At 42.1% G+C, this 26,500-nt stretch overlaps 1 protein-coding gene across 3 annotated transcripts in view; it reads right to left on the reverse strand.

Annotated features, from left to right (window-relative positions):
* Window positions 1-22,336, reverse strand: part of MPPED2 (metallophosphoesterase domain containing 2) — a 175,924-nt gene extending 153,588 nt beyond the window's left edge. For 2 of the 3 annotated variants that reach the window (XM_003993124.6, XR_006586487.1), the window contains exons 1-2: window positions 21,956-22,336; window positions 15,923-16,171 (exon numbers count right to left, since the gene is read on the reverse strand). In XM_003993124.6, coding sequence (XP_003993173.1) covers window positions 15,923-16,050 — 128 coding nt within the window. In that variant the 5' untranslated portion in view covers window positions 16,051-16,171; window positions 21,956-22,336. Of the gene's footprint in view, window positions 1-15,922; window positions 16,172-20,038; window positions 20,152-21,955 lie in introns of those variants that run through there. The other variant, XM_019812217.3, reaches the window with a different exon arrangement.
* Window positions 22,337-26,500: the final 4,164 nt, after the last annotated feature.

Genomic DNA, 26,500 nt, shown 5'->3' on the forward strand with positions numbered 1-26,500 from the left:
TTGATGAGTGAATGACAGCAGGTGCCAGGGGCATCTTCAGGGAACTGTAAGGAGGAATGCTGAAGCAATTAAGTTTGGCAATAACTAGCCTGTGGGCCAGTATTGCAATTGCAGGAATGACTCTCTAAAGATGATGGGAAGATTGTAAGTTCAGAGAGAATCTACCAGGAAGACAAAATTACATAAATACATATTGAGGACTGTTCATTAATCTGTCAAAGATGTATTTCATTACTGAGTCCTTGGGCACTGCAGAGGATTCAAGATCAGCCAGTATCAGCCCTGCCCTGACAAAGCTTCTAGTCTGGGAAGAGAAATAATGATATCTTGACCATCTCTTTATACCTGAAAATGTTAATTTCAAAATGGAGGTAATGGGAGTTGTAATGTTTGCAGACTTAAGCCATGTGATACCGTGTAAGGCTGTTCTTTTGATTTTTCTCCCACATGCTTGTCCTGGGACTAGGCTATAAGAAACAAGTGGAAACAAGAGATGTTATGACACTCTCTGACCCTGACAACAGGAAAGTTGCCTCTTTTTTTCTATTTCTTACTCTTTCCCCCAAATCTCATGGTTATTTCCCTGGGTTATATGGACAACAAAGATATACATCATTAAGTTATTTCATATTTTTAATGGCTTCCCCCAATTCACTGCAAGTAGTTGTTCCCTGACTTTGCCTGCCCTCAGCCTCACGTGTACATGTCTACTTAAGCTTATGAACCGCGTCTCTGGGTGCACCACACCTCATCCTCCCCAGCTTCCCTGGAAGGTGTTCTCCCTCTGATAATGACGCTGCTAACACCAATACGAACCAACACGTTGACAGAACCTACTGTGTCCCAGGAAATGTTCTAGGTACTATACGTAATCAACTGAGTTAGCATCCATGACAGCTTATAGTACCTGTGAGATGGGTATTTATTTTTCCCCTCATTTACAGATGAGATTAGGTAGGGATTAGGTAGCTTCTCCAGAACCACACAGCCAGTAAAAAGCAGACCAAGACTCAACCCTTGACAGAATTGGTTCTAGAGTCCACACTCTTTCTAAACACTACACTCTATTGCTTCTCTATCTCCTCAGATGGTGAAGCTTAGGAATATATTCCAGACCCTTAGGCATTTATTCTCAAACTAATCATTAAAGCCTCGTGTGTTAAACCTGACTACATGTTCTTAATTTATGGAGTATTCACACTATTTTACAAATATACCCAGGAGACCAAAACAGGGGAGAATGGTAGAAGCAAATCCACCCTATTCTATGTGCAGCGAACACATTCATGGCCCCCTAATCTGACTCTGCACGTGAGCACACGAGATACATAAATCTGAGCAGATTGGTTGTTCATATAAACAATTCAAAGCCTTATCATGCCTCTCTGAACTGACTCCAATTCATCAAAAATGTAGGAGCAGGTTATATATGGTACCCTCCATTAACTAAAAGACACCAATAAATTTCCAAAATGTAGGACTCAGCACCAAAAAAATATCTCCATGTGTGCGTCTGGGTGGAGAAATCCCCACATATATTGCAGAATTCCATGCAGCCGCGTCTCCTCTGTGCAGTCTGGATCATGCATAATGCAACAGCACAACTGCTAACAGCAGGCGCGCACCAGATAATTTACACTTGTTTTTATGGACACGAGGAACTGATCTTTGAAGCTGTCCCTAATGAGATTCCGCTTGGCCCTAACAGCATCCTGAGAGAGTGTTCCGGTTTTCTACTTGGCATCCGGTGCATATTTATAATGCAGAATACAAGCTCATTTAAATTGCACATGTGGATTTTGGTGTCTTCCCTATTTTCAAGAAAGATTTTCATATACTAAGGAGCACTGACTCCTCAATTACTAAACCATACTTTACCTAAACAATGTCACTGCCAGTCACTACAGGTACTTATCAAAGAGGCAGGTCCATCAAAGGGCTTCTATCTACAAGGCGAAAAGCTCCCCCCAATTCTAGTTGAGCTCTCAAAGTCCAGAAACTCCATTAGGTCTTCAGCCAAATGGCATCTCCAAAAAACCTAATTGCACAACACCTTCCTCGGGAGACACAGTCATGGAAACAGTCAGGGAAAAAAACCTTAAGTTGGTCACCTAAGTCAAAAACTTCCTGCCCCAAAGTGCTTGCCACCCAAGCCTCCTTTTCTTCTTATCTCCTCTCTTTTAAGCTCTGCTCCACATAAAATTTTTCCTTAAGCTTGGTACTTTATGCAGGGCTTTTTGAATCACTTGGTTTCCAAGAGGTTTATAGTTTAGTCACCCATGATCAGAGCTCCACTATATTCTTAGAGTTTCGCTTGTTTTCCCTTCCACCAAATTTTCAAAAAGGTTTTCAACTGCTATGTAACACCAATGGTGAGAGGATGGTGTTATCTGTACCTAACCCAAAACACAGATTTCTGTCAAAATAGTCTAGAAGAGCTTATTAATAATTAAGTTTATCACATCAAAAAAAAAAAGTTGCTACAAAACATCCGAGTACAGAATAAAACTAGTTGGTCTTATGCAACATGCATGGTTCCCATGATAACAGATGACCCGTTTTCATGGTCCTCATTTCATGTCAACTCCACATATTAGGGGCAGTTGTCAGTCAGACTCCTGATGATCAGACTGAAGTATATCCTAATTAACTTTACGGTTCTATCCAATAACTGTTGACTCCAAATAGGATCAATGAACGAGCACTGGATAAAGGAGTTAAAACAATATACTTTCTGATGCCTCAGGGTTTAGAGAACAATATATGAAACCCAGATCTTTCAGGTCAAGTTGAAAGTGAAACTGATGTTTTTCCTATGTTAGAAATGAGAATTTACTACTGTCAGTGTAAATGTCAGTGGAAGGCAGGACAGATTATATAGCATTAGTGTGGGAGTAACAGAAATACTCACTCTGAGCTTCATCCAGCTCCACCTTGAAAAAAACATGGGAGACTTATAGAAGTTACCCTTTTTAAAGCTAAATATATGGTCAAGTCTAAATAGATGCTCTCAAAATGAACGGATGATGACAAAGGAGCACCAACTTCCCGGAGAAGCACATACTAAAGGAGTACTGAATCCTTGCAAGCTCAACTTTCGCTCATTCATTCAACAGGTATTTGGAGAGTATAGAGAATGTGTCTAGTATGTGATAGGGGCTCTCAAGAGAAGCAGACAAAAATAAAATAAAACTAAAAAGACAGAGTAGCTGCTTTCAAAGCCCACTGGAAGACAGTCATTTCACAAATAATTTAAAAATACATTTATGACAAGTGAGGCCAAGGAAAAGCATTACTTGTAAGTACTCTGAATACAGATCTTTCTCAACTTATAATGGGGCTACCTCCCAGTAAACCTATCATAAGTTGGAAAAAGTTAAATACATCTAACCTGTGGAGTATCATAGCTTAGCCTAGCCCACCTTAACTACACTCACAACACTTAAATTAATTAGCCTACAGTTGGGCAAAGTCATCTAACAGGAAGCCTATTTCATAATAAAGTGTTGACTATCTCATGCAATTTACTGAATACTATACTGAAAAACAGTATGGTTGTGTGGGTAAAGGATGTTGTGAGTGTATTATTGGTTGTTGATTTTCATGACTGCATCTTGACTGGGAGCTGTGGCTGCCACGGCCCAGCATCGCCAGAGAGGATCGAATCATGTATTGCTAGCCCAGGAAAAGATCCAAATTCAAATACAGTTTCTAATGAGTATCGCTTTTGCACCATGGTAAAGTCGAAAAATCCCACGTTGACCCGCTGGAAGTCAGGGACTATATAAAGGCTCACGTAATCCAGAGAGAGGGCAAGGGCTCCCCTAAAGGAGTGAGGAAGGAGGAGGAAAGAAAGAGCATTTAGGGAGGAGGTTCTGTTGACATCATTCTGAACCTCCAAGTGCAAGGCAGTGGACCAGCCTGCTGTTCTCCCCACAACTCTCAGTACCTCTCACTTGGAAAACATAAAAAATAAAAAATCCAAGAGGTGTGCCTAGAAAGCTGGCTTTACAACGTGTCTTCCTTTCAACGTCAACACCAAAAACAGACAGGATCGAAGACCTTGGGAAAAATCGGTGGACAGATCACCAAAGTTGGCACTAACTGCTGCCAAATGTCTGGCTGGCACCAGTATACAGACTAAATTGGCCATAAAAACCTCACTGTAGTCCTTGCTCCTCTCAAAGGAAATCATTTCGTGATTCACAATGAGGCTTACCCAGAGGCCAGTCTTAGGGGGAGGCCTTGAATTTTGAGCTTAACTCAATTGCACGGTTTAGGGCAAGAGTTTCATGTTTCAGATGTGCAGTCAGGTAATCTGATCCCATCAGACTTTTAATGGCTTCTAAAAAATCCAAAGTGTTAAATCCTTTTCCCAGCCTCCCTCAGCGCAGTCTGAGGGTGTTTTTCCCCCAACCTCCATTCTCTGCACCCTCCCCCGTCTCTTAGTTTTCATACTCAAACTGTTACTAAGTCTGAGACACTAATTTAATACACATTTCTTAATCCTAAAGTCTGATTGTAATCTGTGTGCTAAAAGAGTGCACACATACCTAATGTACTCCCTTTAAAAAGCACTGAGAGGAAATAAAAGGATAATGGAAGTGGAATACGTAGAAATGGTGCTTTATTTCAGAAACAACACTATTACCGTGATTCCTTATATCCTGGGGAGAACGTTCTCTGGTTCTGGGAAAACTCAAGGCAGCAGACCCAAGTAAATTCCACAGCTCCAGTAAAGGCACATCTCTTAGACTCACACTGTCTCAGGCAGCATGCAGGGAGCTGAGATAAGAGTTTAGTAAGTCTGTGCCCCTGGCTATCAGTAGGTTCACACAGACTCAATCCCTCCCTCCCAGTGTGGGAATCCCTAGGGAGACAGCACAGGCCCTAAAAACTTGAGAAGCAGGAGGAAACGGAAACAAAAACAAAAAATACAAACTTCTGAACAAGAATAAAACAGACACACCACATTTAACGGCATCGACAAGAGTTATGGTAATAATGGCTCACATGCCACCATTAAGACTCTGCCGAAGCTCAAGGGTTAATGCTGGGGATGCGGTCATGATGTCATGATGAACAATATTATTGATACTAATAGCTACCACGCATTGAGCATTGAGATGCTGTGCTAAGTGTTTCATGAAGCACTAAGCATCATCTAATATAAACTTCACTATTACCTAGTGAAGCATATATTACTATGATCCCCACGATAAAGCTAAGGCACTAGTGGCAGAGAATATACCCAAGCACATGCAAGGGGCATGGGGGTGGAGAGACAGACTGGAATCTAGACACACTGGGGTTTTTTTTTTGGGGGGGGGGGGAGGGCGGCTTTTCAAATGATTTCATTTTTTAAATATTTTTAAATGTGCCTAGATTTCTGCTGAGTAACACTCTCCTCCTGAGTTCTCCCCTCCAAAATACGTGTGTTCCTTCTTCCCTCTCTCATGTTCCTCTGTTTACAGCTTTATTAAGATATTAAGTCCAGCAGTGGCTCCTGCAGCCCGTGGTACAGCACCTCGCAAAACAGCACTGTTTGTTTATAAGGTGACACAACTTCCCGCAGAGTGTGGGGGCATGACTAAAATCCACTAATGGCCAGAAAGCTCATTTTAATTCTACACTTAACAAAATAAACACCTCATAAAGGCAGGTAAGCAGAAGCTACTTTTCACTCTGGACTGCTTTGTCTTAATAACCTTTGAAAGGAAGGAACCGACTGTGGGGAACGGGCTCTCGCACACGCAAAATACAATTATGGCGCAAAGAGACTGTGATAAAAGCAAAGCCCCTCACGTAATGTTAAATTATTTTTTTTCCTTAAAAGGGGGCTACCTCTCACAACCAGAGATCATTGCTAAATTGCAAAGGTTCTTTCTCTGCAAATTCTGGCTCCTTTAGTGGGATCTACAAGCCTGTCTCAAAAAAACAGGGCATTTGATTTCCCTGAAACCAATTCCCCAAAGGGCTGATTTTCCCCCCTCTTTTGTCCACAGAAAATGAAGTTCCATTCACATGTTGGAGGAAATATTTCAAAACATTCCCTTTTTCCTCAAAGTGCAGAATTTATGGTAACAGATAATTAACAACAAATGACAAACAATCTGAGCAGTAAAGGTCCCAGTTTGGTTGCCAAGATGATGGTATCAAATTCCAAGATAAACAGTGGAGCGTGCCGGCTGCCATTAACGCGGAGGGGTCGAGATGGAGAGATGCAAAACAGACGAGGCATCCACCACCAAGGGGGCACAATGTGGAGCAAACAACCTCCCACAGGGTTATTATTCCCCTTCCAAATTCTCAGGAGTGTCACGGGCGTGGGGGTAGGACGGGGCTCACTCCACTGCACCAAACAGATAACCCAGGCCTTTATATTTCACATGGGGAAAACATTAGATGCTTCTTTCAACGGCATGATGGAAAAATGAGGGCTTAAAATCCTATAGGAGTTAACACCTCCTTCCTCGCTTGTTCTTCCCAAACATCTGCCCTCCCCATCTTCTTTTCTCTAAATCTGTGGAGTCAAAATAGGTTTCAATATTACCAGTTGTGCCCACAATGTGAGGGTTAAGAACAAAGTGAAAACAAGTTAACCTGTAAAAGTCAGAATCTGAGCACAACATATGGTAAGTCTCCTAAGATACTAACAGACGGCCAACCTTGGGAAATCGCAATTTCAGATATTCTTAGATTTCTCAAAAGCCAGTTTATAGTTCGTTATTTGTCAAATGGCTTTTTTCTAAAACTATTGAAATACAAACCTAAAGTCTGATTTATCTAAAAAGACCTAACAAATCGTTCCCTCTCAGAGATCAAAACAGGTCAATGTGTCAAAAATTGCCATTCGGATCCTTTCGAGGGCTGGATTCATTCATATGTGGGGTGGGCAGACACACTCCAGAAAGCAAAGGTGCAATTTGTCTTATCTCCCTATTGACTGATGTTTAGGGATGCTGACACTCTCCTGGTATCACAGTCAAGCCCAAGGCCAGGAACATCATAATTGCAAGAAAGAGTTATGATCTAATGAATATATCTGCTAGTCTGTCTGTCTGTCTCTTTCTCTCTCCCTTCCTCCCTCTCTCTGTCTCCTTCACACCTACTCCCATTTCTCCTCTTCTCCATAAAACACACATCTCCTCATTATATTCCTTGCCCACCCAAGCAGGACCAGTATGCAAAAGTTGGTAACATTTTTAAAAATGGAATATGTTAAATATAAGGAAAGACCAAGGGCAATGGGTATATTTGTGATTTCAAAAAGAAAGTATCTAATACAGTCTGATAGGCTTCTGTAGTTATCTTTGAAGTCCTAAGGCAGAGCAAAATGAAACAAAAAGAGGAGTATGTTCCAAAACTCAGAACTAAAATAGAGCTAGTATACTGTCTATGTCATAGCAAAAGGCTAAATCAGGAAATTAAGGAAACATGCTTAGCTGGTGAAAGACTTAATTTTTTTCTTGATTTCGGTTTCAAGTCTTTGTGCAAAACACATTTTAAACTAAGTGTGCAATATGTAAACGGTTTGAAACTTGGTCTGTGGCCCAAATACCTAAAACCAAATACCACAAGTAAGCCACTTTTCTTAGCCAATCAGTATAAATGCCAAAATAGCCCACCGCAAGATGGGAAAAGATATTTTTCCAATCCAAGAATTATCAAATCTTTGAGCTGGAAGGTTTCAGAGGCTTTCTGCACAAAGACATAAATGGGCTTGGGTAGAGTCTGTGTCACGGCAATCTTTCAAGGAAGCCACTACCAAAAGAGGAACCAAGAATGGTTTAATTCTCACTTGGAATTTTAAAGTTCAATAATATCAAGTACTGAACATTTACCTGTTTGCTTTATTAATGGCACTAGCTTTTCTTTCTCTTTTCTTTTTTCAACTGCTGTCAAGAGCTTTACTACTTAATATAAAACTGCACAAAAATTTAAACCCACTAGAGGGGCTTATATTCTTGATTTGTGGTAAAAGAAGAAAATACGAAAAGCCTGCAAAAATGCATTTTCTTATGTACATTTTACCCTTCTACAGGGACAGAAATTGAAGGAAAAAAAAACCTTCAAAGCAAAATAGAATAAAAATATGCAGACCCAAATACTGCAAGGGCCAATAAATCCAACAGAGTTTCCTCTTTGCAGAGTTAGTGTTTCTCCACAGACAAAGCCTCCAAGTGTACTTCTGCATTAAAGAAAAAAAAAAGGCAGACTAACATGGTGGTCTGCAAAAGGGTGGTGGTTTTGTCCATACTGATAGTGAAATAACAGTCCAATCATGCCAGGATGGCTACTGAACATCTAGTTTGCAGCAGGCAGTGGAAGTCTAAAAGGGAATAAAATATGGAAGAACAGAGCTGAAGAAAAACTGAAAAGGAAGAAAAACAAGCTGATGAACAGATCTTTGGAGACGCAGCAAGCTTATTTTCCTTTTTAGAAATAATTCAGAATGACCTAGAATTCGCTATACAACACATGGTAGATTCAGTGACATTGGTTTTGCTTCGATATCTTGAAATCTACACAGTCATAAGCTCTAAAATCTCAGAATTAAAATTAAATATGTCTCAAATACAGACTCCCTATTGCATAACTTCCTGGTTAGCCATTTTGTATGCTTGTCTCAAAACATCTCCATGAAGGAAGTTTAAAAAAAAATAAATAACAGAACCTGTACTTAGAGCAGGAGACAGATTCAATCCGTAAAGAGAGGTGATCTGGTGGTTTCCCAGTTTCAGGATGTGTCTATCCATTGTGGCCACACTTTCCCTTTGAATCTTTCTTTATCTCTATAAATGGAAGTATTTCAGAATTTAAAAACCAAGTAGATGGGATCGACTTTATTTGTCAAAATTCTTTACCCTCCCCGAAAGTCAAGAAACCAAAAAACAAACAAAAAATACTACCTAGTTATACAACATACAACCAGGTTCTAAGAACAAATCCATATGGACAAAAAAAAAAACTATCTAATTTTAGGTTGCCTTTTTAATGCTTGAATGCAAACAAAGAAATCTACAGAACAAGAAAAAAGTCAGCTCTAAAATGAAGTCAAACTGTCACGGACCACAAGACCAGTACCCTCAGGGAGTATATAAGAAAAAGAACTTATTTTTGAAAAGAAATGAGAGAGGAAAAGAAAAATACTCTGTGTTTACATAGGAGTGCAAACGAAAAGGGCCATTCAGCATCTCCACGATGAATTTCAGATTGAAAACATTAACAAAAATTATGGCCATGCTAATGTGCAGGCCAGTGATAAATCTCTAATGAGAACGAGTGGCTTACCATGAGAAAAAAATGTTTAGAATTTTTTTTTTCAAACAGCTAATGCAGCCCAGCTCCAGAGCAAAGGATGAATTTCTACCTTGTTAGTCAAGTACAGTTTCACAGAGCCCCAGACATTCATTCATTCACTGATAATACTCTTCCTCTGGGGTGAGTGTTAGGGGGTCATGTCTCTTCTCCTTCTCCACCATATCCCCGTGATGCCTCACTATTATATCCTTTTCCTACAGAATACTACTAATGATGAGGGATTTATGTTCTTAATTCCAAACAGACCTAAAGAAAAGAAACAGAAGAAATCTGAAGCTGCCAGACCAGAGTAGGAGACAATGACGCCAAAGGGCATCAAGTCCTGAAATTAAGAGAAGCCCAATGTACTATATGACCATAGATTTAATTAGTGACCAAGGCAGGACTACCATATAAGTTCCCTGAAGTACTATCAAGTGGTCCACTACTGCAAGCTATTTCTTTACAAAAGTGAACCTGAAAATACTAGACAAACTTCCCTTCAGGTATAGGATGAAAAAGGAGGCGGCATCTTTGACACCTGCCCCCACCTTCCCACACATGTGCAAGTTGAATCATACTGAACAAATAAACAACCTCTGGTCAATTCCTTGATTATAACATAAAATAAAGCAAGTGCCACCCAAAGAAGGTGGACCCAAAGAAAGTAGAAGATTTACATTTGTGTCAGCCTTTAGTGCAAATCTTGCAGACAAAGCAGAAGGACCTGTAGACACATTACATTTTTATCATTCTTAAAAAAATGTTTTTCTCAAAAAAGCATTACATCATTGTTATAAAAATGAGTCAAACCACATACAAGCATATAAAATAAAAAGCGAAAGGTCTTTACCCACTACTCCCTCCCCCAATTCATTCCCTAAATAATCACCAGTAACACTGGTGTTCCTTTCTACATACTTGTATATTTTTTTAACCAAAAGGCACCGTTTCATAATTCCCTCCTATAACTTTGTTTTTGCATCTAAGGATGCCTAACATGGACCTGAAATAAACAGTTACTTCCCACCACAAAACATGGAACTTCAGATCACACAAACAAACAAAATCCTATAAGAATTGAGAATGGAATCACCAAGATACCCTAAAAGCTTCAGGTCATTTTTGACTCACAACGTCCAAACAAATACTGACAAGTACTATACAATGCAATATAGCAAAAAAAACACAAGTTGGGCTTGTCAGATTTTATACAACCAAGAATCTTCGGAAAGGAAGATGTTAAAGCATATCTCATGTTCACCAGTTTGACACAAGACCATACAGACAAGATCATAAATATTATCACAGCATCTAGTTATCCATTGTTATCTTTCAGGCACTATATGTCATATGCTTTATCTCACTTAATATTCACAACTGTCTTAAAGGGTCGTTCGACCCATTTTACAGACGACAAGACTCAGTCATTTGTCCATCATCACTCACCAAACTAGTAACTGGCAGGATCAACACTTGTATATAGATTTCTGATCTCAGACCACATTCTCAGCTATTATGTGAACATTGTCTTCATTCCCTAGCCAAAGCTCTGGCCCTTTGCACTCAATCTTGATTATAGTTAATTCTTGATGCTCCTGTGTTAACCACAACCATAGGTGAGGAGCCTAAGACATTGATGAGGGTACAAGAACCTGAGAACAGGCAAAGAGGAAAAAGGCCACAGTGATTTCACAGAGAATAACTAGGCAACACTCAGTTCACTGGATTCCTTCTCCCCTTAGGACTGTCACTCCCAAGGAGTAACTGGAAGTTAAGTGAGGTAATCCTAGGTTGTGTATAACCTTGACAGGCACCAAGAAGTCAGAACACCTGCCAACCCTGATAGCCAAATATCCCATTCAGAAAAGTTTGCTGGGAATGATTCCTTGAGGAAGATAGGACAAAACTTACCAGTGACTTTCTTATTTATTCACTTATTTTTACTCCACTGATTTTCAAAATGAATTGAGACAGCTTAGAACAAAAAAATGCAGACTCAGTAAAACAATCAGTAAAAACAGCTAAACAAATAATGAGTATTAACTATGTACTAAGAACTCCTCTAGGAATTTCACAAGTAATAACTGCTTTAACCTTCACAGCAACCTTTTGAGATAGGCACTATTTTTATCATCCACATTTCACAAATGGAAAAAGAAAACACAGAGGACTTAATACATTTGCCCACAGTTGGTTACACAGCTAGTAAGTGGTGCAAACCAGGTTTTAAATCTAACAATCATATTCCACTAGAGATGTCAAACACCATACTACGCTGCCTCCCAAAAACAAGTGTAAAAGAACATGAGCAGAGTGATATTCCAGGGGTGTTGACAACCGAAGACAAAGACACGCAAAGTGACTAAAACTGAAAATAAAATATGATGTGAGCTTCCTAGCAACCAAGCCTTAAAGACAAAGGTGAAGAATTAACCTCAGTAGGGTGACCAACCCTCCTGGTTAGCACAGCACTAACGGGTCTCCCAGAATACAGGACTTTCAGTGCAAAAGCTGAGATGGCTGAATACCCTCCTAAAAAAGTTTTATAATATCTTATTGGGCCTCAGATAATTAAAAATATACAAAATTCTTATGATGCTTTCAAACCTACATTGGTTCCTTCAGCGCCTCCTCCCACCAACATCAAAAATACTAAATACTGAATGATTTTCTCAACATTCTGCCTGGGATGTTGAGGAATTGTAGGGATGTGTGGGATTGAAGAAAATAATGGAGGGATTGTAGAAAAATGAAGTTCTGTTAATTGTTGGTTTTCAATCATCACATCTAATACTACATTCAAGAATCTGAGTAAGAGGGGCACACAAATTCTTGGCTAAATTCTGCCCTGTCAACTCTAGCTATACTCTAATATTCTTTCCCAAGGTCACATAGGATTGCTTTCTTTAAAAAAACCTTCCTTGAGATATTACCATTTGCAAAAAGCACAGACAGACCTAGAGGTATTATGCTAAGTATACTAAGTCAGACAGAGAAAGACAAATACCATACGATTTCATATATACATATATATATATAATATATATATATTATATATAGAGAGAGGGGGGGGAGGGAGGGACTCTAAAAAGCAAAACAAAATCATAAACAGACCCAGAAATATAAAGAATAAACTGATGGTTGCCAGAAGGGAGAGGGGTGGGGGATGGGCAAAACGGGTGCAGGTGAGTGGGAGATCCAGGCTTCCAGTTATGGAATGAATAAGTCATGGGGATGAAAGTAGAGCACAGGAAATATAGTCAATGGTGTTGTAATAGTATTGTACAGTAACAGATGGTAGCTACACTTGTGGTGAGCATAGCATAAGGTATAGAGTTGTCAAATCAGTATGTTGTACACCTGAAACGAATGTAACATTGTGTGTCAACTATACTTCAATTAAAAAAAAAATCTTCCCTATGTCACAGGCAGAGATGCAGGCCAGTGGTTCTTAGAAAGCTTGGTGACAGCCTCGTCAGAACTCACAGGAGAAACCAAATCAAGACCAGGTAGTAAATCTCCTCAAGTCACTTGAAACAATAGCTTTGAAATCAGTGATGATCTTGATGGAGATGGGAAACAAGTCTTATGTATCCCCCCATAGCAACCCCTTGCAAATAAACGTTGTGTTAACAGCAATCTTAATCTCAGTATGTCAGAGCTAAAAAGATCCATAGCTATCAGTTAGTGCAAATGTGTACAGATGAGTAAACTGAGGCATGGAGAAGAAAACTAAATTGCCAAGGGTGGGTCACAAAATTGATGTCAGACTACCTGAATTAAATGGGAAGTGAGAGATTCCTTAATTAAGGCCAAAAAAAAAAAAAAAAACCCATAGTTTGTGTGAAAGAAAACAACAGATCATTTAAGGGACCAGAATTGGAATTCCAGTTCAGGTGATCCATTACAGGTCTTCATGGACCTCAGTTGCAAATGAAAAAGGAAAGGAAACATTTTAAGGATCCCATGCAAAATAATCAATAACTATTCAAGTGGAAAAGACAAAGTATCTTTGGGGAAAAGGAACAAGCCTCTGCCATGACATGTTGAAAATTTCAGAAAAAATGAAGAAATTTTAGACTAAGTATTTTATGGATATTTTCCAGACAATATAAGTTTCTATTTAGAATAAGCCCACTTTTTTAATATAAAAGAAATGTAACACGATCACATGTACCCGAGAGACCTGCATGCCTAGACTGTGCTAGGGCACCAAGCAAGGAAAAGTCAAGCCAAGGAAAAAGTGAGCCAGCAGCTTCACATACACTCACACCTTCATACAAACACTCAAAATGTTAAGAAAGAACAGGAAAATTCCAATGAGAAGCTCCCAATCTAAGTCACAGTATCTCATCTCAATGCACAGTCAAATCAATGGATCGCTCAATCAACCCATCAATCAGTGTTTCTGAACAACTGTTACACGCTCTCAATCATTGCTTTTAGGAAACGAATAAGGGAGACAGAGATAATGATGCAGGTGATATGGGCTGAAATAACGACCAGGGGTGTTGTGTTGGGAAGGGGGGGCACAGTCAGTATGGACTAGGAGACATAAAAGAGGTTTTACAGATGCAGAGAGGCCTGAACTGGCTCGAGGTATTTGATGAGCAGAACATAAATGTGAGTGTCTCAGCCATGAGAAACGATGAAAGCAATGGCACCAAGGAGGAGAGGCCCAAGGTGTGCTCAGGTGACCGTGAAGCAACTTATATGGCTGGAACAAAGGGTTCAGGTGGGATGCCCTCAGCAGGTGATAAAGGTGAAAAGGCAAGCGTCCTCTATTCCAAGGTGGGATGTCCAGTAAAAGGGCTACACAGCTATCCAGGCTACAACTACAAAACCCATTTCGCAAGCGAAAAAAAGTTTCAAAAAAGGTATAATTTGATCCTTGGAATTTCTCATGGCTAGATCTAAGCAGATTAGTTCTAAGGTTACATGCTTTTTTAATATCTCTGTTCATTCACAGTTCACCAGCAGAATCTTATGGTCATGGATGAGTAAAGACTTAAGGTGATATTTCCTATCAGGCATCTTCCAAGGAATTGGAGGCAAAACATACTTTCTTTTGCCTGAAAGGAACAGAATCCACAAAGTTCTTTGTGATTCTTTAATACAAAATGTCACACGACCAGAACAGAGCTAAAGGTATCCTAAGTCCAGCTTGCACAAATTCTATAACATATTTGAAGAAAAAGAAATCATTAGGAGCAGAAGAATAAAAGGAAAATTTTGAAATGAACCGAGTTATTGTTCAGAAAAGCCATTTTAACAAAGGAAAATCTTATTCACCTTAAAAACTTTTCCTTAATATCATGTTAACAAATCCTTCATCATCATGAATATATTCTGATTTAAAGAAAGTATAAAATTCTTCAAAGATAGTTTAGCACTAACCATTTCCAAGGATTTCTTTCTCTTTTTCTTTTTTCCAGAAATCCCATTATAGGTAATTGAGTGGCTCTACAGAATATACTTGCAAAGTAACATCCTAGTATTTGCACTAATACCCAGGCAGTCAAGAAAGATCTTTTTGTTTGGCTAGTGTTTCTAAACTAAGGCAGGGGGGGGGGGGGGAGGTATGTGAATGTGTTCTGTATGTGGGGGGGGAGGGGGGGCCCTACTATTTTTCAAATGTTCCAATAAAACAAATGCTAAAAAAAGAGCTTGTGACTTAGGCCCCAAGTTCAGTTCTGCCAGGAATGGAAAAAACAGTCAACAGAGCTCTAACCTCCTTTCTCTCTTGACTATACAATGGTTTTCAAAGAGGTTTAGTCCTACTATGAAAGACTCACGTTAAGACACTGGAAGGGTCTAATAGAGAATGAACACCAGGCATTGAATAAACCAGGGAGATGATGACCTTTTGCCCCTTCTGATGAGAGCCCAGCACATCCTGTAGCAAAGGAAGAGAAACAAGCTGGTATGCACCAGGTGCTGCAAAACCCTTGCCTCTGGGTTTCTCCCACACTCTGTTCCTTAAACAGTTTAAAACTGAAACATGACTTAAATAGTATTAGGGAGCGAGAGAAAAGTACAATTCCTGGAACCGACTGTTCCACTGTCCCTTAATCCTTTGTTCTCCATATTGTTGGAGTCCTGCAGCATGCAGCACACGTTCCACCAGCAACAGGCAAGACAATGGATTTAGCAGTGGCTGGACAATTAGTCCCAATTAGGCCTATTTCTCAGCTGAATGTAAAGGGGTAGTGGGGTGAGGTGTGGGGGGAAAAACTACAGAAATTTTAAAGAAATATTTCATCATGGAGGCAAACAATGCAACGTGAAGCAAATTGAACCAGGGGTCAGAAGACTCTGCCAAAAGTCACTGTGTGGCAGTAGGCAAATACCTTAACCTCTCTGTTGTCCACAAAATGTGGGCAACCAACCACCACCCCTTAGATCTGACGATCTCAAGTCAAATTATGGTTGAAAACTGAAAAGGTTACACAGATGTAGAGTATTCCTCTGGGCTGTACTTGGAACCACAGATACCAATCTGTTTTACGAATCACATAACTTTTATTCTCCCTGACAGAAGTCATTAGTGACTTTCTTATTTTACTTCTATTTTCTTGACTGATAATTTTTTTTTGGTTCACCCAGTGATACTTACATATGTACATGTGGCGGCTGGAATCTGCTCTGGTTGATGTTGTAGTGTGTGAATGCCTGGGTGGGGTTTGAGCTGTACTCATCCACCGTTATGGTAACTTTGCCTTGAGAAGGAATCCCATGAGCCATCCTTCCTCCCTATAGGCATGAGCAATTCACAACTTTCCGGAGCAAAGGATGGAAGCAGGCATGGTGTGTTTCAGCCAACCGCTGAACCCAAGGATCTACACATCAATACCACTGTGCGTTTCTGAAAAAAAAAAAAAAAAATTATAAAATGAGAACAAAGAAAAAGAAGGTGTTTAAGAAACGTCAGCTAGGACACCGGGATGTGCAATTGGCTCAAGAAAAATCTTAATATGTGTTGTTGCCTCGTGGATACAACCTTTTCCAACCCTCACCCTGCAGGTACTTCAGAGTGGACACTGCAGTCCATCTAACACTGCTGGCTGCTAGCAAATCACTTCAGCGGTGTTCAAACTAAGATTTCCTCTTTAATTATAATTATGGCACTTAACATGAATTACGGAAGGGGCATATCCACAGTTGCCATGGTGTCTAACTATAAATGGTTTGTGCTCGAAGTGGAGAATCTTCCAAACCTTCCCTGCTAATTGGAATGTTTGGTCTGTACAGAGTTGATGTCATAGAATAATTTGAAATCTCAATGCTTAACACAGTCATATAACACAATGACCAGTGTAAATTTAAAATGCTGCACTTATAGGGGCGCCTGGGTGGCTTAGTCGCTTAGGCATCTGACTCTTGGTTTCAGCTCAGGTCAGGATCTTACAGTTTGTGGGTTTGAGCCCTTTGTCGGGCTCCGTGCTGACAGTGTGGAGCCTGAGCACTCCTGCTCTCTCTCTCTTTCACAAAAAATAAAATAAAATAAAGAAATAAAATAAAATAAAATAAAATAAAATAAAATAAAATAAAATAAAATAAAATGTTACACTTACAATAGATACCAGTGTGTAATTATAATACATAATATGTGCATGTTACACATAATTTTTTCTTTCACAAGCAGTTCCCCACAAACGTAGGTGCTCAACGCCTGGTATACATATGTACTCCACTCTGGCCAAGAATCTTATGGTAAGGCAAATCGTTCTTGCTAAATGTAATATAATTTCTTTAAACACTCGAGTCACGTGGGGGAAAGTTAAACACATTTAGGCTTGGACCACGACTCTGGATGCATTCATTACGGCCCCTCTTAAGAGCCCAAAGAGAACACTGAAGGGGGGCAGCCATTACATCCACCATCTCATTCTGGCTTGGTGCTGTATAATTCTCAGTAGTTGGTTTCATTCTTTCAAAATTTCCATTAGTTTTTATTATTTTTATAAGTGTCAGTATATTATTTGCTGTGCCGGCTTCACAAATGAGGATGTTTATTTCTACAGTAGGTATGCAAAGACTGAGAGAGCAGATCCCTGCATTGAGGCTGTTGCAATTGATCAATGCAATAGAGAAGAAGCGGGGAGCATGCTCCTTGAGTAACACTTGGGCGTAACCCACGTTCTTACTTTAAGTGCTCCACATCAGAATATGTTTGCCATGTGCCCCATTAAGCTCCGGGAATCTTAGCTGCTATCTCAAATAAAAAATATTTAGAAAAATAAGATTAGATTTAAATTTGGCATGAAACACCTTAAATATCAAGCAAAAGGCAGATGGCCTGCCATAGGCCATTTATTTTATTATTTTACAACCCGGGGGTTGTGTAGTCCTCCATATGCTAGCTGGGCTAAGAAATTCCACAGTGTTCCACTCAAATCATTGCCTTCTTCATATTAGCAAAGCAAGCTAAATAACACCCACCTTGCCTTCGTTCCTAATGCACAAGGCCACTGCCAAAAGATGAATCCCTGGTGTTCTGGCATTTTAAACAAAGTGTCACTTTGGGTTCTCTTTCTTCTTCCTGACTTCACGGGAGGTAGAAGTCCTTTAAGCACCAGATGATAGACAACCAGGCCAGTAGGATTAACTGAATTAAAATCTTTCCCTGCTCCTTTGATGCAAGATATCTATGAAGAACTGCTTACAAATCATAATGTAGCAGTTTTCATACCAAGTTTGCAGCTGTTTCCTTAATTTCCCCCACAATTATATTTTACTGTTATTTTGCATAACAGTAAAACACAACACCTGCTTCAAATTGCAGTCCTGTTCTAAGTACTGTAATTCTCTTTTGAGACACAAAGTACCGAGACACTACTGAAGCGCAAAACTGCATAATTGCGCCACGCTGAAAAGTAAATACAAATGAAAACATCTTCCTGTTATAGAAATGACTGTCATTAAAAAGAATGTTAGCCATCAAAGCACAGAGGGAAAAAAATACGCATTTTCAGACTGCGAGAACTTAGTGTTTGCATAAATTAAAGAGTGGTGTAAAAATTACATGGCAATTCTTATGTTCCTGCCATCAATGTCTATTGTGTGAAATACAAGAGCATTAAGAAGCAAAGGAAACAAAATTCATGTCTACACCACTGTGACCTCTCAGTCACAATCTCTGCACTCTGTGCCACAACCAGTTTAAATATTTCTGGAGCAAACTCACTAATTAAGCTAAGCAAAACGGCCTAGAAATAAAATTTACACACCTATTATGTAAATATCTAGGCAATGACTTTAGTAGTTAGCATTAGACCCTCCCATATGAAGCAGACAAGAGAACTTAGAAGGTGATCAACTCACAGTCCTAAACAGTCCACTCGACCCTAAAGTCCAACTAGGATTGCCTTTTCTATCAAGTGAACATCTGTACCTCTTCACACCTTTGCCCCAGCAAGACAAATAGAATATCTTTTCATCAGCAAGCACAGGCCCCTGTAACTCTGACGGGCTAAATGGGTGGCTGGCATCTCATTTGAATTCATCTTTACCATGTTCCCTTTCAAATGTTTTATCGAAAGAGTGCACCTGCAGTGTCTACCTTCTTTAATCTGGAGTCCTTTGAAGAAACTGTCAGACTGAGGCAGAGAGCTTCAAAACTTTCACAGGAACCTTTACAGACAAGTCAAGAAAAGGCGTACTCTTTAAAATATTGTGTTCACCCCTACTCGCATCACAAAATGAACACATCCTAAGATATTAAACACCAACACACAGAAGACTTTTTTTTCCCCTAGCAAACTCTCAGAAAGAGGGGACAATGGCTCCTCCTTTGACCTGAGAAATTTGGGAAAAGCTTGAAACAAAGCAGAATGATACATTGTCTAAAACTATCCAGAAGCTGATTCACCTTGCTTCACATATGGAAGCAATAAAACCTTCCAAATGATCAGATTTTGGAGCATCTCATCCTCCTCACACATACATCACTTTTTACATATAATATCTAAAGAGAGCAGTATTCTTTTTTTTTCTTAATTTTCATTTTATACTTCAGCACATTTACTCCACAAAACAAAAGAACCTGGTACTAAATGCCAGGAATCCTAAAGAAAAATCTAAAAGGGACTGACATTGCCAAACATTCATGTTGGTTGGTGCTAGTTTGATTTTCTCCTTAAAAAAAAAAAAAATCATGTGGGCTCATTTTGCATTTCCTAGACAGCAATCACGTCTGGGTCCCTTAAGCTGTGCAACTTGAAATGTTCTTTTTCAGGAATCTAGTTGGAAAACCTTTTAAAGTCGGCTGGCAATGAAAGGATTAAAAGCTGGGGAATTAAATAACTGTCTCCACCTCCTAGACACCAGAAGTCCAATTTACCAAAAGTTTCAAAGCAACAACTCATGACCTCTCTACCGGAGCCCGCACCGCACAGCCTATGAGAAAGGAGCCCGTGATTTCCTCCTTTAAACAAGGATGCTCCTTTTATTCACTAGCCCTAAGAAGATCGCCCGACCGCCTGGCCGGACTTTGGAACTCGCCTGCTCCAACTCCGCCAAATTTCGCTCTCTCCTCCCACTGCCGAACGGATCGAGCGCTTTCTCAACTCACGCCCCTACTCTTTTATGCCCACCTCCAGTTACTCATCCCTGTATCCCGGAGCGATGCCCACAAGCCTTCTCAGAGGCGTCTCCGCCAGGGTTTTGGGAGGGATGCACAAAGTTCCACGTGCCTCTGTCCACAGAGCGCCCTCCCTCCCGCCGCACTTACACCTGAACTTGTCTCCAGCACTGCGGACACCAGCCTGGCACATTCTTTCGGAGAGAAAGGGCAGGACTTTTCTCCTGCGCCTCTGGCAACGCGTGGAGCCTATATATGGTGGGGCGGGGGGCGCGGAATTCTCTACTTTGGATTGGTTTGTTTGTTTTAAATCTAGGGTGGGCAGTTGCGGTGGGAGGGTGTCCTTCAGCAACTACACACACACACACACACACACACACACACACACACACACACACTCTCGCCCTGCCCTCCCGGCTCACGGCCGGCTCCTCCGGGCGACAGCTCCCCCTTCCTTCCTGGAGCACCAGCTCGCCTTACTCGCTCAGTCCCCCGTTGCCACCACCGTCGCCTCCGCTGCTGCCGCCGCTGCTGGCACTGTTGGAGCTGGCGCTCGCGGCCCTGGGCTCCGCTGGGCGCCTGTCTTTCTTTCTCTCTCTCTCCCCCAGCCCCAGATTGATTGATGACCACCGGCGGCCAATGGCTCTGACACCGCGCCATCCTCGCTCGAGCATCACAGCCCCACGCCCCCGACGTCAGCCTCGCGGGCGCATTGGCATCCCCGAACCCTCAGAGCGGAGCCGGCGCCCGGAGCCGTCACCGCCGCCTCCCTGCTCTCTGCCCCGGCGCTGCCGGGCTGCTTTCCTGAAGCGGCAGAGAAAGGAAGGGAGGGAGCCAGCAAGCGCTGGAAGGGGGTGTGGAGGCTACGGATTTCCCCCCCTCTTTAGAAATCTTTTCTTTGCTTAAAGTTTTGTTTTTTTCCACCCCGACCTGTTTGTGTTTGTTCGCAGCATCTCAAATCAATTACACATTTTTCATGACCCGCATTTACACTTAATTTGGGGGTATGTTGGGGGGTGGGGGGATGGAGAGTAAATGTTCTATAAATCTGCCCCACCGGGGCATCCTTAAATTCTCTTCTTGTTGGTGGATTCTAACTCCCTTCCCAATCTCCAGAAAAAAAATGCCCCTTCACCTCCTAGGCCGCAAAACCCCGGAATTCAAAGGCTTTACAAAGATAACCCTGTTCCGTGCAAATAGGCAAAGAAACTCCTGCCTCTCTGGAGAAGAAACCGGGCGGCAACGGTTACTTTTTCTGGTCGCTCGTCCCCCGCCGCCCGGCCCGGGTCGCCGACTCGCTCCGCAGGCGGCGATCGTGGAGACCGGAGGCGGCAGGGGACAGCGAGGTTGGGGCGCGGGGACAGGGTGAGAAAAAGCCCCGCGCGAGAGCGGCGCGCGCGCGGGCGGCCCCGGGGGCGGCCGCGGAGCGCAGACCCAGCACAAAGCTGCGCGGCGCCTTCCCGGCCACCGCACCTCGCTCGGGCCGCGGCGGGCGCCCGGGGCTCGGGCCAACACAATGCACCCGGGCCTAGGCCGGGGCGGTTCGAACACATCACCCCGGGACTTTCTAGTAAACAGCTCGCCTAGTCCTCGTCCCCACCCCCATCCCAGCCGCCTGGCTTTCGCTGATGCCCCTCGCGGACACCCCCTTCACCCCTGCAGAGAAATCCCGGCGAAGAAGGGAGCGGGAGGTGGGGACCCTAGGAGGTCGGGGGCTGAGGACTGGGGGCGGCGAGGGGGGAGGGGAGATGAGCAGAGGGGCGAGATGGGGAGTGGGAGGGCGACAGCTCCTGAAAAAGAATTCGCTTTCGCTCTGGGGTAGAAAATACGCCCTCCTCGGGTTCCGAATTGCCCGGGAAGCGCCAGCTTGTGCGAATGTCAGGAGCACCGGGGCAGCCGCGGTCCGCAGCCTCCGAGCCCCTCGCACGCGCCTCTGACAAGGCACCTCTCACCCGGGCTCCGCTTTGTGTGTGCATTTTTTTTCCCTTCCTCTCGCGCGCGGCACCGGGCGCCCGGCCGCCTCCTCCCCCTCCCCCGCCCTCCGCCTCCCTTCCCGGGGCGGATTACCTTTCCCGGGCTGCGCTCCGGGTCCCGGGGATGCCTTCAGCGCCCAACGAGCAGGCGATCCATCGCGGAGCGGCCGGAGCCGGCGGGAGGCGCGCGGGGGGCGAGCGGGGGCGACGAGGGGCGCGGGCGGGCCAGAACCTTCGACCCCGGAGGTCCCGCCGCGGGCAGGGGCGGGGGACCTGGGGGCGCGGCACGAGAGGGAGGGGGGGGGTGGAGAAAGGACCGGAGCAGCCTCGATCTGGGGAGAGAGCGAGCGAGGGGGCGAGGAGAGGGAGCGAGGGCGCGGCGAGCCAGAGGGAGCGCGAGCGGTGCAGTGACAGGGACTGCCACTGGGGTCAAAGGAGCACAGCTCCAGGAAGCAGGGCGGCTGAGGCGCCGCTCCGTGCGCGCTCCCCGGCGGGACCCCGCGCCCTCGCGCGCCCCTCCTGCAGCCCCGGCCCGCTGGAACCCGCACTGGCGCCCCGAGGCCCCGGGGTTGCAAGAGGAGGAGGGAGCTGAGGGCGAGGCCGGCAGCCTGCTGGTGCTCTCGGGTCAAGCAGGCAGCAGGAAGCAGAGCTGCAAGTTCATCACCAGGAGTGTGATCAGCGTAAAAATCATAGGGGACTGGGGAGGGGGGTGGCTACGGAGCCCCAGAAAAATAAAGGGAGTTTTCCCTCCAAATGGGCGTCTTCTGCAAAGAGAACACCCAGGCCCCCCCTTCATCCACCGACCTGCCTGGCGCTGTCTGGAGTCCTGGCACAGCTCCAGGGCGCCGAGCTCCCTGCGGGGGCAAGGGGAGCGGCTTGGGCACTGGGCTCAGACCAAGGAAGGCGACCCTGGGTCCCCTCCCATCTGCTGAGCTTAGGCTTCCCGGGGGTAGAGCCGTGCTCCCTTTCCTCAAGCCTTTCAACTCGCCAGATTCACACACACACACACACACACACACACACACACACACACACACACCTTTCTCTCTGCAATGTTGTTCCTGAGAAAGAAAAGGCCAACCCAGTTGATAATTTTTTTTCACCTCCACGAATTAACGCAGGTTCAAAATAGGGAGGTGAGGAGGGGCAAAGACTAATTGTTTCCATTTTTGTCTTAGGGGCACATATTCCCCAAACAAGAAGCACTTCAAAAACATTTTAAAAATCAAAGTTTGTCCTCTGTTTTCTGCTACTTTGGATAACGGGGGGGAAAAAGACTTTCAGAATTGTATGCAAACAACCTAATAAAAGGAAAAGCCGCTGAAATGCTAAAAGACGACAAGGAAGAGAAGGCTTTTAGAAAACTTGGTTGGGGCTGTCTGCAAAAGATGAGGTGGCCCTGTGATGTTCCGCTCTTGTCAGAGCTGAAGGATTTGGACTGCAACCAGATCAAATTCCTTTCCAGGAGTCAGACCCAAAGATATTGGCATTGTCCGAAGGGAAATCCAATGGATGTGTGCGTGAGAGAGAGAAGTGTGCTAAGTATACTATTTGACAACTGACTAGACATCCTGGCTGAAATTATATCCCCTAAAAATAAAAAAGGAGCCATTTCAACCTGGTCTGTGGCCTCTGTGCTGAGACTAATTGGTTTCCAGGGTCTGGGAAGGAAGGGAGAGAGGCTGGTAGGAGCCCCTATAAAAAAAGATCAAACGGAATTCACTTGAAAATATTTCCCTTTTACAATGGGCTTTCCTGGCACTTGAATTTTAAGTAACCCATCTCTTAGGCCTGAGCTGAAATGAAGGGAGAGATGGTCTTGGCAATAAATTTATTTTGTTGTACAGTATGCCCAGAGTGTCAGGACTTGTCAAATGTTCTGAGATCAAGAGGACAGTGATTCTCCTTGCCTAGCATAAATCACAGCAAGTGGCATTGACATTAAAGATGGCAAAGACAGGGGGAAGGTGGGGCACCTTTAAATTTAGTTTTTGTTTTCCAGCCCAGCAGCAAACACTGACTAGAATCATGTTGTCGAAGAAATGCTTGGTTTTGTTTTCCTTTTTCTACGACTTATCAGTGCACTCCTCTTATCTAAATGGTTTGAATTTTTTCACTGATTTGGACCGATTTAATCAGCCAAAAAAAAGCAGCATAAGCCTTTTTTCTTTTTTTTTTAAATAACTGGTAGTCAATCAAAACAGCCAAACTTAAATTTGTACGTGAACCTGAAGCTATACATACACACACAGATAATAAATAGTACCGTGTTCAATTTCAGTAGCGCATTTTACAGGATATTTAATGCTATTGAGCACAAGTGAGTGATCCTTTACAAAGTTGATGAAAATTTGTATATCATTTTACTGTGTGGGGAAAAATTGAGGCAAGAAAAGATGCTTGAAATTGTAGTTTATAGTGCAGGAAGAAGTCAACCTCCACTCTGTCCCTGAAGATCAATTACCCAATGAGAGAAGTAGTGACCAGGCTGTATGAGAGCTATGATTTTTATTTCTGTTAGGCTACCAAAATAAAGAAGCTGGAGAAATAGAAGTAAATTTAAATAATAAGTCACGAACAAAAGGAACTCGCTTTTCAAATAATTTTCATTACATGGATTTCAACATATTGTGTTTTGTTAAATCATATTCTCCATCAGTAGAGCCACCTACACTAAAAGCTTGTTTTAAAATGATTGGATGTGAACCATGTCTGTCCCCTGACATCAGCTTTGAGACGTCGAGCTTCATTACAGCAAATTTGAAATGCTATAGGCTGATCCTTTTTTTTTCTTTAAGATAAGTGAGCCTATAAGCTTCATTTTTTTTGTCGGTGTTAAATTCAATTTTTATTGTTTATAATGGAAAACAAAAGAAGGATAAAAGTAAAATGCCAAGTTTATGATTGCCTTTATGCAAATATTACAAATTTTTCCCTTTAATGGAATGTAAATTTGGACCCTATCTCCAGTGATTTCATCGAAGGAACTGGCAAATATGCTTCCTGATAGCCTGCTGCAATATCTTTTAAAATATCTTTTCAGATTGCATTTAGGAAAGAAAATGAGAGAGTGGAGCGTGGGAGAACTTTAGGTGGAAGCTTGGAAAGTGGTTGCTACTTCCCTTGAAAGCTAAATACTTTATTTGGCATTGGCTCTCATTCTCCCTCTCCCTATGAGGACAGGTTTTCCAGTACTTGAGGGACACGTGTGTAACTTAAACCTTGGTTCAATCCTGTGGTTCTTCTTCAGAAAAAAAAATTATGGAAACTATTGCATTTCTTTGAATAGTTTTATTAAAGTTAGATACACCAATCTCACTCTGGGAACAAACAGCAACTATTGTGCTTCTTTTTCTTTAAATTTTCTGCATTTTTATCATTTTCCAGCAAGCTTCAGACTATAGGTTATCAGAAATCAGAGCCTGTTAATAGAACTACCAGTATGATGCAATTTGAAAAAATCTGACCCAACAAACTTCCTTATTTCATTCTTAATTCCTATAGTTTTTACAGTTTTTACTTGTTTCAAGTTTACTTGTTTTGCTGTAAACCCTTCAAGTTTGAGAACTATGCCCTTTATTCCTGTTCTTATGTGCTGTGTACCTAGCAGAAACTTGGAAATAGTTATTAAATGAATGTATGGGTCAATGAGTGAGCAAGTGAGTAACAGAAGGCTGGAGGGAAGGACAATCATACAATGGAGGAAAATCCATACCAGATATGCAGGAACGGAAGTGATGTCATGAGACTAGTGTCAGAAGATAAGAGCTAAGGACTTATCATGGAGTTCAAATAGTACATTTAAAGGGGTTTGCTAATGTCTTTGGAAACATAAAATAATACATAAAGCTATTTAAGGAATTTATTTTCTCATAGAGAAACTAAAGATTATCATGTACCACATCTGTTTAAAGATAGCCTTTTTTTAAGTACGGTAAGATGCCAAAAAAAAAAACCAAAAATCCCCGAGTAAAATTTGTATCTTAAAATTTATAGAGATAATTTACCAAGATGTAGTCTCCAAAGAAACTTACTGTGATTAACCTGATTTTTTGATAGATCCTTTCTGAAGTTCTCAAAATAAATATATAACGTGTTTCATCCTTTGTAGTTAAAATTTCCTTTTGGTTAACCAATAAAAATGTTTATGACTGAGAAACATTCAGGAAACACTAGAACTGAGGAAATTTTGTTTCATAAAATAAAATTTTAAGGCATTATCTTAGAAAGGCTAAACTTTGCCAGCAGCTTAAATAATAAACATGGAGGGAGCAGGAATGTTAAAATTTTGCAAAACTCATTAATCCTTACCATACTTACTAGCCAATGTCTAGCATGTATCAACAAATCAGACAAGTATTATTTATGCAATAAAAATTTTAAAAATTAATTTTAAAAATCTGACAAGATCCTGAGCATGTGTTAGTGTGTTTTCCATCGTAACAGACTTGCATGATCTCTGTTATCAATTAATCTTTGCCAGGTTTTTTTCCCATATTATGATCCCAATTCTGAAAAAGTAGTGGCAGAAATTAGTGGTACTTGGGATAGGCTGGTCATGGTGGAAGAACATTCTAATTGAAGTAAAAGCCAAAGTAATCTCTTTTGAAAGATGGGCATGTGGAAGACCCATAATAAC

Source organism: Felis catus, chromosome D1 (genome assembly GCF_018350175.1).
Source record: "Felis catus isolate Fca126 chromosome D1, F.catus_Fca126_mat1.0, whole genome shotgun sequence".
Lineage (NCBI taxonomy): Eukaryota > Metazoa > Chordata > Mammalia > Carnivora > Felidae > Felis > Felis catus.